This window comes from Rhopilema esculentum, chromosome 21 (genome assembly GCF_057945365.1).
Source record: "Rhopilema esculentum isolate cy_ngs chromosome 21, ASM5794536v1, whole genome shotgun sequence".
Classification (NCBI taxonomy): domain Eukaryota; kingdom Metazoa; phylum Cnidaria; class Scyphozoa; order Rhizostomeae; family Rhizostomatidae; genus Rhopilema; species Rhopilema esculentum.
Window position 1 is genome coordinate 10091011 of NC_142835.1, and position 16479 is coordinate 10107489.

Here is a 16479-nt window from a genome sequence, read left to right on the forward strand (position 1 = left end):
AACAAAGTAGTGAATGCAGAAGCCATCTTTCAGATCAAAGTCAAAACAACATGGCGAGTGTTTACGACGGAGAATGGATTTGTGGTTAGAAGGAAATTTTGATGCACTAGTTAGAGTATGTAGACCTATCCAGTCCAAACTCCCGAGTTATAGCAACAACTTCTCTTCGGGAGATCTCGCAAAGAAATTTGCAAATCTGGTACTTGAAGGGAAAATCAACGCAGCGATGAGATTATTAGATGCAAATAATGCCAGCGGTTTATTGAGTCTATCTGACAAGGTTATTGACGAATTGAAGATGAAACATCCCCCTTCAGCACCAGCGGATCCTTCGACTCATGGCTGGAGAGATTCCTTTCATTGACCCTGTAATGTTTGAGAACATTGATGAAACAATTATTACTAAAGCTGCGTTACATACAAAAGGTGCAGCTGGTCCCTCTGGAATGAATGCTGATGGATGGCGGAGAATTCTAGTATCCAAAAATTTTGAAAGACGGGTGAGGAACTGAAAACAGCTTTAGCAAAATTCACTCGCATACTGTGCACAAGAGATATCAACACAAGAGATTAATGACACGGATAATCGATTGAAGCATTTGTTTCCTGTCGCTTGGTCCCTCTTGACAAGAATCCTGGAGTTCGACCAATCGGTATTGGAGAAGTATTGAGAAGGATCATTGGAAAATCAATTATCCGTGTCATTAAGCCTGATATACTCGAGAGTGGAGGATCTCTACAGTTATGCACTGGATTACCTTCAGGCTGCGAGGCTGCTGTACATACAATGAAAGATATATTTGAAGAGGAAGAAACTGATGGCCTACTTCTAGTGGATGCATCAAATGCCTTTAATAGCTTAAATAGAGAGGCACTATTGCATAACATCAAATATATATGTCCTCCAATGGCTCAATATGTAAATAACTGCTATGGAAAACCATCTCGTCTCTTTATCATAGGAGGTAAAGAAATACCATCTGCCGAAGGAACGACCCAAGGCGATCCATTTGCTATGCCTGTTTATGCAATTGGAGTTATGCCACTTCTATCATTGATAAAATCAGCTGAAAGCAAGGTAAAGCATGCAGCTAATGCAGATGATCTTGGTGGTGCAGGGACGTTACTTCATTTAAAATCGTGGTGGGAAAATGTTCTGCACTTTGGTCCTTTGATTGGTTATCATCCCAATGCAACAAAATCATGCTTGGTAGTGAAAGAAGAGAACTATGAGCAAGCTTGCAAGATCTTTGGCAACACTCAGATCAATATCACAACATCAGGACGAAAATACTTGGGTTCATATATAGGGACGGCCAATGATAAATCAGAATATGCAAACAAAGTAGTGAATGGCTGGATTGAAGAGTTAAAAGTACTATGTAGAATAGCACGCTCAGAGCCGCATGCAGCATACACTTGTTTTGTTAGTGGATTTCGTCATAGAATAACTTATTTAACTAGAGTCATCCCTGATTTTTGCAAAGCACTGAAACTGCTCGATGCTTACATAAATGAACAGTTTTTACCGGTGCTAACTGAAGGCTATCACTGCTCCGAAATTGAGCGAAAACTAATCAGTCTTCCGGTACGTCTTGGAGGACTTGGCATACCGATATTTTCTGAGACAGCTCATCAAGAATATGCTTTTTCAAAGAGAGTGACCAGTCAGTTATCAATGAATATCAAGCAACAAGCAACTGAATTAAGGCTTAACAACAATGAAATGAAGAAAACGAAGATTGAAATTGCCCATGAAAGAACAAAATCGCATGAGGAGAAACTTGCACTGCTAAGAGAATCTATGACACTCGATCAACGCAAAGCAAACGAGCTGTCTTGTATGAAAGGTGCGTCTTCATGGCTCACTTCTCTTCCTTTGAAAGCTGAAAATTTTGTTCTCAAAAAGCGTGAATTCCACGACGCAATCCGATTAAGATATAGATGGCATCTAAAGTTCATGCCAACTATTTGTGTATGCGGAAAACACTTTTCCGTTGACCATGCGATGTCTTGTCAAAAAGGTGGATACATACATCATCGACACAATGAAGTATGTGATCTACTCGGCAAGTTAGCAACAGAAATTTCAAATGATGTTAGAATTGAGCCACCTCTACAACATCTCAGTGGTGAAAATCTCCCAAGAAATTCCAACATATCAGAAGAGGCAAGGCTTGACATCAGCATACGTGGCTTCTGGCAGAAGGAACAAAGTGCATTTTTTGATGTAAGGGTATTCAACCCATTCGCACCGTCGTACAGAAACCAGAAACTAAACAACACTTTTGCAGGGAATGAAAGAGAGAAGAAACGCGTGTACAGTCAAAGAGTTTTACAAGTTGAGCATGGTTCTTTTACGCCATTGATTTTCGCTCACAGTGGTGGTTCAAGTAGAGAAACTGAAAAGTTTATATCGGTTTTATCAACGAAGATATCAGAGAAACGTGATCTGTCAATTTCACTGGTTACCAATTGGATTCGTACCAAGCTGTCATTTGCACTACTTCGAAGTGCCATACTGTGCATACGCGGTTCCAGAAATAGGCAAACAAAAGTTCAAGTGGACACAGCCAACATAGAAATTGTAGAAACATTATCCAGGATTGATTAGTTAAAATTGTTGGGAAAAAAAAAATCAGATTCAAGTTTTTCAAGTTTTGTTCTAAACATGTGTGAACCGGCGGCCTTTCGGTATATAAACAGCGCCAAATGTTGAATCATTGATGAGAATATATTTGTTCAAAAAAAAAATCTATTAATCAATCAATCAATCAATCAATCAATCAATCAATCAATCAATCAATCAATCAATCAATCAACCAATCAATCAATCAATCAATCAATCTTATACCGAGAAAAACAAAGAACATATCTACATAACGATACAACAATCAGTCTGCGTGATAATTCCAGCGTCAGGTTTAATTCTAGCTAAGAGAAAAAAACCAAGCGATTTGCTTGTCCTTCCTTGATTTGCATGTTAAAACATCATAACAGTTAGAAGTAAATAAAAGAGACAATTTTCAACATCTATTTAAAGCTTATATTACGTAATCAATTTGAATAAATCAAGAGGACTCTATAGAGATTGTACAAATATAAAGTTCAATGTTAAAAATGTTTCTTGCCTTACCAAATTCAAAAAACCTTTATTTTTCTATCTATTGTTAAATTTGCTAAAGCAAACATTTGGGTAAACTAGAGCTTTTCGTCTGACACTCTTCAGAGTTTAAAACGTCAAAACATAGATCAAAAACTCTACGCTAGGAAATATATATACCCAGTTGTGGATCGAAATAGGCCAATGAGAAGGCGCGCATATACTGTAGAGGTTGACCAATCAGTGCCGCTTGCCTATTGAGAATGTTACCAATGGATTCCTAAGGTAAAAACGAAGTCCTTTTGGTTGGAAGTTAGAATAAAACAACATGTTCCGTCGAGCATTAGAAACAAAACTCATCCCCAAAGAGAACAGCCACCTCGGTCTTGCAGATCTAAAAGTACGACTAAAACTGAAATATGTCTAAAAAATGTCTAAAGTACAACTAAAATCTGCGATTCTGCTGTCGGGCAGCATTTACTGGAAAACACAGATTGTGCAAAAAACTATAATAGCGACATGTTTCGGATAATTGGTAAAGCCCGATCGTCGTTCCATCTAGGAGTTTTGGAATATATCTACATAAGCACGAAAAAACCGCTATTGTGTAGACAAAAGGAGTTTGTTTTCACCTTAGGACTCCATTGGTAACATTCTCAATAGGCAAGCGGCACTGATTGGTCAACCTTAACAGTCATGTGCTCGTGTTTCTGATTGGCCTATTTCGATCCACAACTGGGTATATATATTTCCTAGCGTAGAGTTTTCGATTTATGTTCTGATATTTTAAACTCTGAAAGTGTCAGACGAAAAGCTTGAGATTACCCAAATTTTTGCTTTTTTAAAAGCCATTTTCAAGTTGTGTATCACCAAAAGATTATTGTTAAATTCTACGATGTCACATTTGACTAAAAGAAATTTGTTTCATTGAATTTGAATCGTAACATTTTGCATGTGCAAGTCCTTATATTATCTTAAGTAATTTGAATAGATAGGTACTAGGTTCAAAACAATAGAATTATAATTGTATATTTTGTCTATGATTGTATATTAAATTAAATAAATTTGGTAAACAAAAATTATGAATAAGCGTTTAAAAAGCATTTAAAAATTTCCATAGCTGTTTCATTACAGTGCGAACTTCACCCGAGCCCCCCCCCCCCCCCAATCAACTACACAAAAATCAGAGCATCCACTTTCAACTGCAAGACTCCAACTTCGCCCTCGCAACTGCAAAATTTCCTACAAAACTTGTATGATTCCAATTCTATTGATATAATAATAATCATAAATTACTAGACACATCTCGAACATTTTCCAGGAGAAAACTTTTTATAGCTCTCCATGCATGCTCCTGTGCTACAGAATGCTCAATTAAATTTCCTCCCAATAAAACATAAAGTTTATAAATTGGAAAGTAAGCAATACGACAAATTGGCATATAAGGAACCTCGATTAAATGTCCAGTGCCAGGATAATGATAAATAGTTGCAGGTTTTTTGCCATGCTCATGAAGCCTTCTTTGCATTTTTCTTGCATGTTCTGAGGTATTAGGACACTTGTCATCATCCCCTGTAACCAACATGATTTTCCCCTCGATCTTCTCAACTGGAATCTCCATGTTTTGAATCTTCCCTGGGTCAAAATTGTTATCTTCTATAGAAACAACTTCATTCTTTTCATTTATATGACAATACTCTCGTTTGAGTCCTTCAATCAGACCTCTAGATTCTCCCTTATATTTAAGTGGAAAAAACATTAAATAGGGCGTAGAAATAGCAACAATTGCCCTTACAAGGGGACATACTGCACCAACATTCAAAGCAATCTGACCACCAGCTGACGCACCAATATATCCGATGCCAGACGAATAAACCCTTTCATGACTTGCAAACCATTTAACAGCCTCGGTGAAATACTCCAAATCAATGTTGTTCAGGGTTTTAGGCAGATCTTTGTATCCAAAATAGGCCAACGCAAACGTGACAAATCCATGAGATGCCAAAATGGCTGCTCTAGCCTCAATCAGACCCCCTTGGATCCCAAACATGTCAATGACACCTGTCACGAAGAAGAAAATAAAACTGTTTATTGCTGCTACGACAAATCCCATTTGACAAAGCAACTCATTTCACATTCGTAAAGCGTAAGGTTTTGGGAAGTGTTGAGTCGTTCCATGATTCGGAAGTGTATATTTCTTAAAATTTGCACAGAAATCGCAATTTTCACAAAAATTTACAGTCAAATAATCAATTGCCACATTTGGGCCTGATAACAGGGGCGAACCTGGGGGAGTCTAACAAACAACTTTGATTGTAAATTATTGCCCTTCCTGAGGATTTTCTACGACCGGGTAAAAGCATTATATGCAAGGGAGAATGTCGGCCGATGGATAAGTGCGACATCGATATTGCCAAAGATGTAAGGTGAATTATAGAAAGATTCGGCTCGGTCCCAACCTTCTTTGCTGTTGTCCGTCCTGCAAGTCTGTGCAAGACATAGAGAAATGGCGGGAAACGATTTCTGTCGAAAATTCTATCTTTTGAGAAGACCAAATGCTTTGACGTTTTGCTCAAAACGTTTTGCACATAAACAACAACGGTGCAAGAAATAGCTAGAAAAGTATGTCAGTTGATACAAAACGAAATAATATTTTATCGAGATATAAAGAAATATTAAGAGGAGCCAAAGAAGAAGCAGCCGCAAAGAAATGCCCAGCCCAACTTTTTTCTCCTCATAAAACTGGCGGAGAAAGTAAGGTTTTTTATTTGTTTCCACTTTCTTCGGCTAATACCTTAAATTGTGAAGGGTGTCCAAAGGATTCTCTCCCCAGAATCACGTGATCGATGACGTAAGTGGTAACGGTTGAAAAAAATGAAAATCCTCAAATTTGCTAAAACCGTATAAAACGGGGCTTTACTGATAGGTTAGTACTTAATATCTGGCATTTCTCTTAAAAGTGGGGGTGCCCCCAGCCCCCATCCTCCGTAGACAGGACATATAGCTTGACAATCTGACATTCAAGCTAATGTTTACTTTCTCAACGGATTCTGGTGGTAGGGAGTTCAGGCTTTCATAATCTGCCAGGTGACTTTTGGGAAAATGCCTTGATGTCAGGTGACTGACGACGTCATTTGACGGTAAAAAATCAGACAAAATCATCGTTAGCTCCTAACTGAATGGTTGTTTTTAACACAACTTACATATTTTGACTCGTCTCATTGCAAGCTTTCAATTGATATATATTTAAGCAAGATTTGCCGACATCAGTATTTTCATTATGATGTCATAACAAACTTTGCATGACGTCATCAAAAATCTTATTGTCATAAAATGATACGTTATCATAATTTTGTTTTATTATGACGCTGGTTGCAGCAAAAGCTTTTCTTCCATAATTTTTTCAATCCAAATAATTAGTATTTAGTTCATTTAAATTGAATTTGTGCCAACCGCAATAGCCAAAGTTTGATATGATAATGACTTCTTCTGCTGCGAAATAAGGCCATCTCATAAATAAAATACTCCATCTGGCATTTTTCTGATGGTGGATTTATATATGGATTAGGCTCCTTGCACATGAAATTAAGAAGAACAGCTATATCGCCTTGTCACAATACACCTTCAGGAGTTGCAAGACTAGAGTTATGGTTTTGATGGGAAATGTAAATGCTTTTCCGATAGAGGCAGCCTTGCCAATCACGAAAGCTTGGTGGTCTTCGTTCATTATTGAGACTACTTTCGCTGTTTTCTTGGATCTTTGTGCCCCAGAATTCAGCTTAAGTTTCTGACTATACTTTCTTTGCCAGAAACAACCTACAATTCGAGCAAAATATCTCATTCCTTCGAGATATTTATTCCATGTTAGCGCTAGTGTCATCAGTCCGTGAGAACATTTTGTAAAAACGCCACCAGAAAACGCCAGATGGAGATTTGATGAGACGGCCTTATTTCGTAGCATCAAACCCAAGAAAACATTCAGTGTTTGGTTCAAGAACATTCATGGATGTGCTAATCCTCCTTATGAGGCTAAAGCAATGAAAGTGGAAACAAAGTCAACGCTAAATATTTAGAAACAGCACACGAGCAAGCAAACGGCAAAAGAGAGTCATCAAGGCAAGTGCATATGAAAAGTGGAGAGCAAAAGATACTCCAAAGTAAGAATAGTATTTTTACATTGATGAAAAAGAAAGAATCTTATGAGACTTGCTCCCGAATTCTTTTCAAGCGCTGAGGGTCACAAGCCCCTGACAATTCAATTTATCGTAGCTTAAGGAGGAGAAGCATCAGAGACTTCAAAAAGCAAGTAGAAGTCCCTCCAAGATGTAACCACAAAAAGGCGGAAACCAGAATATTTTGCATGGTAACACGAAAGATGCAAAAGTAGTTGCTGTTGCAAAGGATACTGATTTATGTGTGCTGCTTGTTCATGCAACACAGAAGTGCAAACCCACAAATTAGTGGTTTATGTGCATAAATAACAAAAAAACCGTCAAGATTTGAGGCATCGCTGAAACTTTTGGTTCCAAAATTTGCTGTGTTTTATCACAGATTAATGGAATTGTGGGCTGAGACAATTGCATATAAGCACAACATTGATAAGGTTACTGTGAAAAAAGTTAACGAGGAACCAGAAACAATTTGCGCTTAAAAAAATCATCATTAAAAGTCTCTCCGAAGGAGTTATCGCAAAAGCAAAGACATTCGCGAAACAGCAGAATATAGTGGAACAACATATAAAAGCTATTTAGGGACAAAGATATTTATCAAATCTGAACAAGGTTATTTTGGCTACACTGTTGAGGTGCAACTACTACAAGACATGTCCCAAAAGCCTGCTGTTGAAATTTGGACGACATACTCGACCGTTTAAAGTCTAAATGGTTCACAGGAAAGCAGCTTCCTCATCTCCGAGAGCTTCCTTTACATCACAAGGATATAAAGGTGACGCAGGAGATGAATTTACCCATGAAGAAAATCATACACTTTCATACCCAGCGCTAAAGACCTATAGTGCGAAGACAGTGCGAAGATCTTTTCCGACTTAGCAACAGTCAAATGCAGATGCAGAGAAATAATTGTCAGGTTCAGAGTGGGAGCAAGACTTTGCGACTTTGGAGGAAGAAGTGACTCACTCGTCAGATAGTGACGACTACCTTTTTCGAACTTTAGCTATTGCGGTGGGCACAAATTCAATTTAAATGAACTAAATACTAATTATTTGGATTGAAAAATTATGGAAGAAAAGCTTTTGCTGACATCCAGCGTCATAAAAAAACAAAATTATGCTAACGTCTCATATATGACAATTAGATATTAGATGACGTCATGCAAAGTTTGTTATGACATCAAAATTAAAATACTGATGTCGGCAAATCTTGCTTAAATATATATCATTTGAAAGCTTGCAATGAGACGAGTCAAAATATGTAAGTTGTGTTGAAAAACAGCAATGATTTTGTCTGATTTTTTACCGTTGAATGACGTCATCAGTCACGTGACATCGTGGCATTTTCTAAAAAGTCACCTGGCAGATTATGAAAGCCTGGATTCCCAACTACCAGAATCCGTTGAGAAAGTAAACATTAGCTTGAATGTCAGATTGTCAAGCTATATGTCCTGTCTACCGCCATGCCTGAAAAAGTCAGAAATTTAATAAATTAAGTTCAACAAATTTAACAGTAAATCTCAATCTTCTGTTTAGATTTGCAGTTGGCGTGGTTTTCAATATATTGAGTTGTGGGGGTTGGGGAGAGGTCAATGGGAATGATGCCTGCCATTTCAAAGGCCTTAATGATTATTGGTCGGTTGTTTTGCATGTGATCATAAAAGCTGATCAACCAACGTGCATGCAAAGGCTTGACGATGGACAGCTTCCTCTCGATGTTCGCTGAAAACACATTTATTCTCTTTTCGATTTCCTTTGTCACCTTCTCAGCATAGAAACTGTCAAATTTTCGTTTTAGGTTTGTTATAAAGCAGTTTCTTATATATAAAAAAACGTGTAAACAAGAAAAGACACATTTTAAACACAAAAAATACACAGTTTGAACAAAGAAAATGTCTTGCTATATTTTCCGTGTTGCAAAAAATTTCGTACTTAAAAAATTCCAAGGAAAAACATTTCAGACATTAAAATTTTCGGACGCCTCGAATGTACGAAAATATTAACGTCCGAAATTTTTTGCCTTAAATGTACGTTACAAATTGGCTGAGATATGACCGCATAACTACAGGATCTTTTCCCATAAAACCTTTGTAATTTGGTCTTGGTTCAAAACTTTATAAACCAGGCCAGTTCTCATTCTATGCTGTTCTTTCAGATTATGTGTTCGAAATTAAGAAATTCTAAAAATAGATTCTTTATTAAGTCACATTTCGGTATTCTATAGAAATCGCTGGAACGTTAGAAAGAAATAACTGGTGGGAATTATAAAGAGCCAGTAGAAGCACCAGCTCAGCCCATTGAGAACTAAAATTTCTTGGATGTAGAGGAGCGAAAGAGAAAAGAGTGAAAATGAACTGGGTATCTTATTTGTTGATTACGAAGGAGAACCAGGAACTGAATATTGATATGGATTTGATGTATAATAATACTAATAAAACTCAAAAACAATCTTTTTTGCCATTTTGAAAGTCCATCGGTGTAGAACGAGATTTGTCTAGCTTTGGAAAATTTCGGTAGTAAAAGATTTTGGTTTTCAAAAATTTCGGTGGGATCAATTTTCGCTTGCCCTGCTTCACCGAAAAAAAAATCCCATCAAATTACGAATACGAATTTTAGTATCTTGGTATAGTTTTCAAAAATAATGGGCGCTTTGTTAGTGCAATGAAATTTATAAAAACTCAAGCAAATAAGGCAATGCGGTGAACTAGGTCGTGTCCCTGTATCAATTAAAATACAACCCAGAATGGTTAATTTTTGGGGTAAGGTGTTCAATGGTAAAAAAGAAAAGCTTTCCTATACACTTTATTCTGTCTTAATAGATTGGGAAAAAATTCCTTGGATCAAGTCAATCAAGAGTTTGTTTGATAATACTGGCATGTCGATTGTATGGAACTGAGGCGCTTATACTTGCAAAGCATTGTGGTCTATGAGAACGCTGGGCCGAACTGTTTCGAACTGAAAACGAAATTGTTTCTTTTGACAATTTTTTCAGAAACAAAAAGAAAATATTCTATTTGAAACTTGGAAATGGAAATGTTTCTTTAATTTTTTTATTATGTTTATTCTGCTTTTTGACATGTTATTTTAAACTTCAAGAAAATAATTTGAATTTAATGTAAAATTTACCACAAATATCTGTGATTTTTTCATATTTCATAAAATATGTTTCTGTTTTTTGAATGAGAATGCTGGGCCACCATAGACGATCCCTCTGGTGTTAAGGGTCCTTTTTAATGTTAGTACTTAAGGGTCCTTGGTCTCAGGGTCTTAGGGCCTGGTTTTTTACGGTATCGCTGTAATTCGTAGACCGTCCTGTCAAATCAAAAATCATAAGGTGTCATCACCTAATGACAAATACTGTATGCAGCCTGGTTTATTCAGCACAAAAACGGAAGTAAGCCTTTTGGAATTGCATTGCTCACACAGAAGGAAAGCAGATGTATTGCGATCAACTGGACATGGGATCGAAGATGGCATCCCGGGAGAGGGTCCGTCTGATTTTGTAAACGACGCTAAAAAAATATACAACAGTAGAGACTATCGGCAAGAGCAAACAAAAGATACCATGGCTTTAAAAGATATATAATCTAATTCCATTTTTGTTAAATTTTACGTGACCGGGTTCGTTCTAAATAATAAAAGTGAACATTTCTATGAAGAAATATCGTGCCAGTGTAGAAACCCCAGCCTTGGTTTTGAGAACGTATAACAACTTCCTATCCATTCAATGGAGACCATATTAGCAAGTTGATTTTAATGAACAGTTAATTTTGTCCAAAAATTGTGACCTTTCAAGCAAAAGATGCCAAAAATTTCCTTTTAATGATCAACAAGCATTCCATTTTTTCATGTGCGAAACTAACAAATGTATTCTAAAATTTCTCCAATTATTTGGGTTTCTGCCCAGTTTAGGCTGTAGGCTACCAAATCTTTTGGAGTTTTATGTCATGATCTCCGACATAAGTTGGAAGCTGGAAAGTGGGGGAGAGGCAAGGGAAAATTTAACATCTATAACAATAGATTTTTAAAAAAGCTCTATTGTTTTTCCATGTCCCCGGCCCCCCCTTCCTCAGAGGCCCTGTTTGTTGCCTAAACTTTTTGTGCCGAAAAGCTAACTTTCAAACGGAAGTTATATCTCTGTAATAAGCACTTCCGTTTGTTTCCTCAAACTATGCAAGCAGGTGATGACCCCTGATTTGATAGATGACTGTTGATTTGACTGGACGGTCTACGAATCACAACGACACACTACCAATCACGTTATGATTTGTAGATCTTGGAACGATGCCATAGATCGAGTCGTCAAGTTTGCCAAACCCTGTCGTGAGGTAACGGTACGATCCACGTATCACGGTATAATCTATCGGCCTGAAAACGTACCTGGAAATTTTCTGTTTCCCTTTGGAACAAACAGCGTTCCCCTTATTCGGCCAACACTGATCTCCTTGCGTTCCACGTGATCAGCCAGATATGTTCGTAAAATTTTCGTTTCTGCTAAAGGCTCAGGAAGCTTTTCCACGGCTTGCTTCGGGTTATCTGCATTCCCTTGAGACATAACATGCCTGTCAAACAAGAAAATCCTAAATTCCATCGGTTTAGTGACATTTTCTGCAATAAACCTGGCCCCTTTTCTTTGGCCTGGTACTGCTAACATGCTCCAAAATAAACCCATGTTGTCGATGCCTTTATAGGTACCTCCAAAAGAAGAATCTCGTGACAAATCTAGCTCTCCATCTTTGTCTGCTATGTAGTGTCCATAAGATTCAAAAATCTCTGATTTTTTAGAATTGAGTTCAACGCGCAAAGTGACACTTCGAAATGGGCTCAAATTTTTAACTTTAATCTGAATCCTTTCATCCACAAGCACTGGGCCTTTGGGTGCGATAATTGTTGGTAACATTCTTACTTTCAATTTATCGACCCTACGTACAGCATTTCCCATCACTTGTCCTTATTGCCAGTATCCGTGTATTGCTATGTTAAATCACTGCGGCTTGCAACGTGCAAACCACGTCAATTGGCTTAGGCCGAGTAGAGACTATTTTGCATTTTTTATTCACAGTGGCGAAATCGTGGTATGGCGTGTGCCTCAACTGTTGTTGCTGTGGTAGAAATAGGATTAGATTAGACTTAAAACTGAATAAGACGGATGAAGATCAGAGCATATAATTAGTGCGAATCTGACTCACTTTGTGGAGCTGTATATTAAATCAGTGAATCTGTAATTTTAGAAATTGTGGAATTGTTAAAAAGGGCATTTTAAAAAAAATGCTGCATAAAATATCAAAAAGACATTTGAGAAAAAGAATTGAATAATCAGCATTAGAAATAAGTTTCTCGATGCAAAATGAATGCAGAATCCCAGCCTAATGTATTACACAATTTTTTTAAGAAAATTGCTATAAGATTTTAGGAAACTCAAAAAGAAATTATAGACTTTGCTACTTAAAGTAAATATTAAGAAACAGCTGACTTTTGAAAACCTAGCACTCAAAATTACGTGAAAATCCATCACTGTGATTTTCAGGTGGGCATATGAACCGAAGCGAAATTTCTTGAAAGAAAAGTGCCATTGGCAGTTGAAAACAATGAAAACAATATAAAAACTGACGAGCCTCAATGGTACAAACAAAATTAACATGATGCAAAGGTATAGGTAGCTTGTGCTCTAGACCAGTGGCGTAACCAGGGTTAGAAGATTGGAGGGGAAAAGAAGAGTCCGACAGCAGAGGGAAAATTTTTGCTGACCACACCCTTAAGAATTTGGGAAAAGGCCCCCATTTTTTAGATGCGTTTGGAAAAGCAATGGCTTCTTTACGTGGCAATGGTTTGCTAATCAAACACAATAACCGTCATATGTAGCTGTTTGTGGCTGACTCCCAGTCTACAACTGTCTATTTGCTTCCCAGTTCCATTAACGTTTTTGTGCTGAATTGTGTAAGGTGAGAAGGCGCTACGCGTAATAACTAATTTTCCAAAGTTGTAAGCAAATATCTAAAAATAAAAAGCAGTTTGCTTAAGTCTCAAACCAAATCATTTATCCTAGGAGCAATATCTGCAAAATAACCGACAAGCATTTCAGGATGCAGTTTTTTAAGGGTTGAAGCGCTTTAGGGAATTTCTAAAGATCGTGAAGGACTTTTCTATATAAGCCCTAAAGAGGCAATTGTTAAACACTGCGTAAAGATATAAACGAGGGTCCCCTGCGAGCTAAACGAGCAGAAATGTTTTTCGACGACAAATTTCAGAATGTTTGCTTGCAGTCTTTAAAACGTTTTAATTTTGTATGAAATGTCAACTCCCTCCCCCCCTTCTGACGTAGTTATTTTATTGCAGATATGCACTTTTCTCAGACACAAACTTTCTGTGCAATGGAGGTGGGGGGGGGCGGCCACTATTTAATAGCGATGCAATATATAATGTTTAGAAACGTTAATATCGTCATTTTTTCGAGCTATGCCAATTAGACGGACGAAGCTGATGACGATAAAGCAAGGTATAAATAGCAATTGCACAGAAACTTGAGAAGAAAATATTACATCGTCTCCAATTTAGTTGTCGATCTGTTTTGTTTCACCATACATGATTTATTTTTTACTCTCAATTTCTAATGTTCGCTTATTTAAGAGTTTAAACAGGCTCCTGCTTTGACACTATCAATTTCGTTTTCGTGTATGTATGACTCAAAAACGATATAGCAACTATGAAGTTTCGTAAAAATTATATTTCCTCTACATCGAATGTATTTTTATATCTATAATTTCTATATCCAACAGGTCTTTGTTTAGTTTGAGTGCCATCTTTATCATCTTTTTTGTGATTCATCTTTCAAACTTTTGTTTGTTTTTCTCTACAAAAGTTTTCCTCAGTTTTTTGTTTTTTTACAGTGAAATTTTAGAACTGCACAAATTTTTCTTTAGAACTGCACATTTATGTAAAAATACACGTTAAAAAAAACCCTGATGTCAGTGAAAGAAAATTTTGTTTGGCATATTTCCAAAGATTTCATTGTAAAGAGTAAAAACAGATGGATGAAGCAGCATAGCTCCAGAAACAATTCGCAAATATATGACACAAAAATATGTTTGATCTCGCAAGTTTCGATTTCCATTCCGCTGCAAAGATATGGCCCTGAAGTCTAGTAAGCAAGATGCAGTTTTGAAGATGCAGGGAAAAAGAGGCAGTTTATGAATAAATAGGGCAGCATAAACAAATAACGACATGTTCAAAAATTCCTTTTGTCTCTAGCAAGATCAAAACACACCAACTAATCCTGATCCTTTTAGAGTTTATGCATGCAACAGAATTTCTTGAGCAAAATAATAAGGGGAGTAAGTGCGATATCTTTAAAATAATTAGGCCTTGCTTACTCAAGTTAAACTGACTACTTCATAGTGAGGGTAATATCAATGAAAAGTATTCACAGCCAGGGAAACTGCACGCAACCAACATAAATAAAAAAGCAAGGATTAAAAAAAATCAGAAAAACCCCTATGCTGAGCCTAACTGTATCCATAATCAACAGCAACAACTTGATGCTTACTCCTTTTTCATTGTTTCACTTTTACATATTTCAGGAGGGTAACCCTTTAGCAAAGCTGGCTCTCAACGGGACTTCTACTATAAAAAATATAAAATTAAATAGGTTCTGTGAAAATCCTAGTCCAAATTTTGTAGATGGCATCTCGTTCATTTCAATACTCATGATTCTGTTATGTTAAACGAAAACTTGCCTGGACTTGGACTACAAAAAAGATCCATTTCATACCGTAATTGAAGAAAGGTCAATAGAAAAAGTTTTTTATTTACTCTGATTGAAGTAACTCTAAATATAACTCTACCCTTCCTCCACAACAGTAGACTCGATCTATTTACTCGATCTATTCTTCGATTCTATGCAGAATAAAACCTATTTTTGGCAATATTTGAAAACGTCGTTTGGAAATTTTCTGTTCATGCCGGGCACAAGGGGAACGAACTTTGTTTTTGCCACTGAAGATTTGATTGCTTAGGAATATGAAGTATACAGAGTTCGTTGATCATTTAGAAAAACGAGATTGCTTTGCTTGCTAGAAAGAAGCATTCTTTACTTTGCTGCTGAATTTCTGCAGAAATTTAAAGATTATATATCTGGTTAGTTAAATAATATTCTTGATAGGTTTGTACACAGTTGCATGCATGAATCTTAGGGGCTTTATTTAAACCAGTTGAAACCTGGAATGATAGGTCTTCAACTTAGCATCAATTAGCATTTCTCAATTTTGGTCAAAACTGAAAATAATGTATTTTTTCTACACATACATTGTTCATAGAAACTTTTTTCCAGATTTTTTAAATATTCTGTTTATGTTTTGACTTTTGTAAGGATTCATCTGGTTTGCTTTCTGAACTTTCTTTATGATTTGTTCAATTTTTAGATTTACTCCATTTTGTGGTCAAATTCAAAATCTTTCAACAGAATCTGCAACAACTCTCGCAACTTTTACAAACTAATCACTAATCAAGATTCATCCATACATCAATCAAAATTCATGAATTTTCAAGAATTTTTTATTCAAATTCAAAATCCATGAAAAGAATTCACAACTGATCTCGCTTCTTTCACAAACTAGTCAAGTTTCACCCAAAAATAAAAATTCATGGGATTCAAATAAATTGAGGTGAAAAAAGGTCAATATGACGATTGAAGGAGACGAAAGAAACAACTTCACTCGAGAAGTTATGAATATTTTATATTGACACAAGACCCAGTTAAGGTACCGAGCTGCAAAAATTTAATATATGATTGTAGGACGTTTTATAACTTATTTAAAAGCAACATTGCTGCTGTTTTTTATTTTGATATTTTCAGTTTCTTTAGAATCCAGCTAAGTAGTTGAATTGTTCAAAAATGTCGTCATAAACTTGTACTGTTTCAGCTATATTAATGCCATTTTCTTCTTTTTCGTCGTCGCACTAAATGGACAGTAACAAAATAAAAATATCAGAGCTTTTCATTTCCAAAATACATATTTTGTCATCATCTTTTAAAGTATCAATCAATGTTTTCCAAGGGATCAAATGGGACAAAAGTTTTAATGTGTCACTTAAAAGATGGTATTTATGTTTCAAAAGTGCAAAAAGCGCCTCGATCAATTAGCTGATCACAAGGATAAAGAAGAGATTCCATAACAACTTTCTGTTATTCATTAAGATAAATTTACTTTAT

General features: G+C 36.4%; 2 protein-coding genes across 2 annotated transcripts; one reads left to right on the top strand and one right to left on the bottom strand.

Moving 5' to 3' along the window:
- The first annotated feature begins 338 nt into the window (after positions 1 to 338).
- On the top strand, positions 339 to 2614 carry LOC148957715 (uncharacterized). The gene is made up of 2 exons (XM_089115050.1): positions 339 to 500; positions 632 to 2614. Exons 1-2 carry the CDS (start codon positions 339 to 341, stop codon positions 2612 to 2614), a joined length of 2145 nt encoding a protein of 714 aa, XP_088971176.1.
- Positions 2615 to 3023: 409 nt separating this feature from the next.
- LOC135684962 (acyl-coenzyme A amino acid N-acyltransferase 2-like) lies at positions 3024 to 12382 on the bottom strand. Its single transcript, XM_065200683.2, has 2 exons — positions 11652 to 12382; positions 3024 to 5164 (listed from the first exon to the last, which is right to left on the bottom strand). The coding sequence occupies exons 1-2, from the start codon at positions 12211 to 12213 to the stop codon at positions 4389 to 4391; spliced, it is 1338 nt and encodes a 445-aa protein (XP_065056755.1). The 5' UTR covers positions 12214 to 12382; the 3' UTR covers positions 3024 to 4388.
- Between the last annotated feature and the right edge of the window lie 4097 nt (positions 12383 to 16479).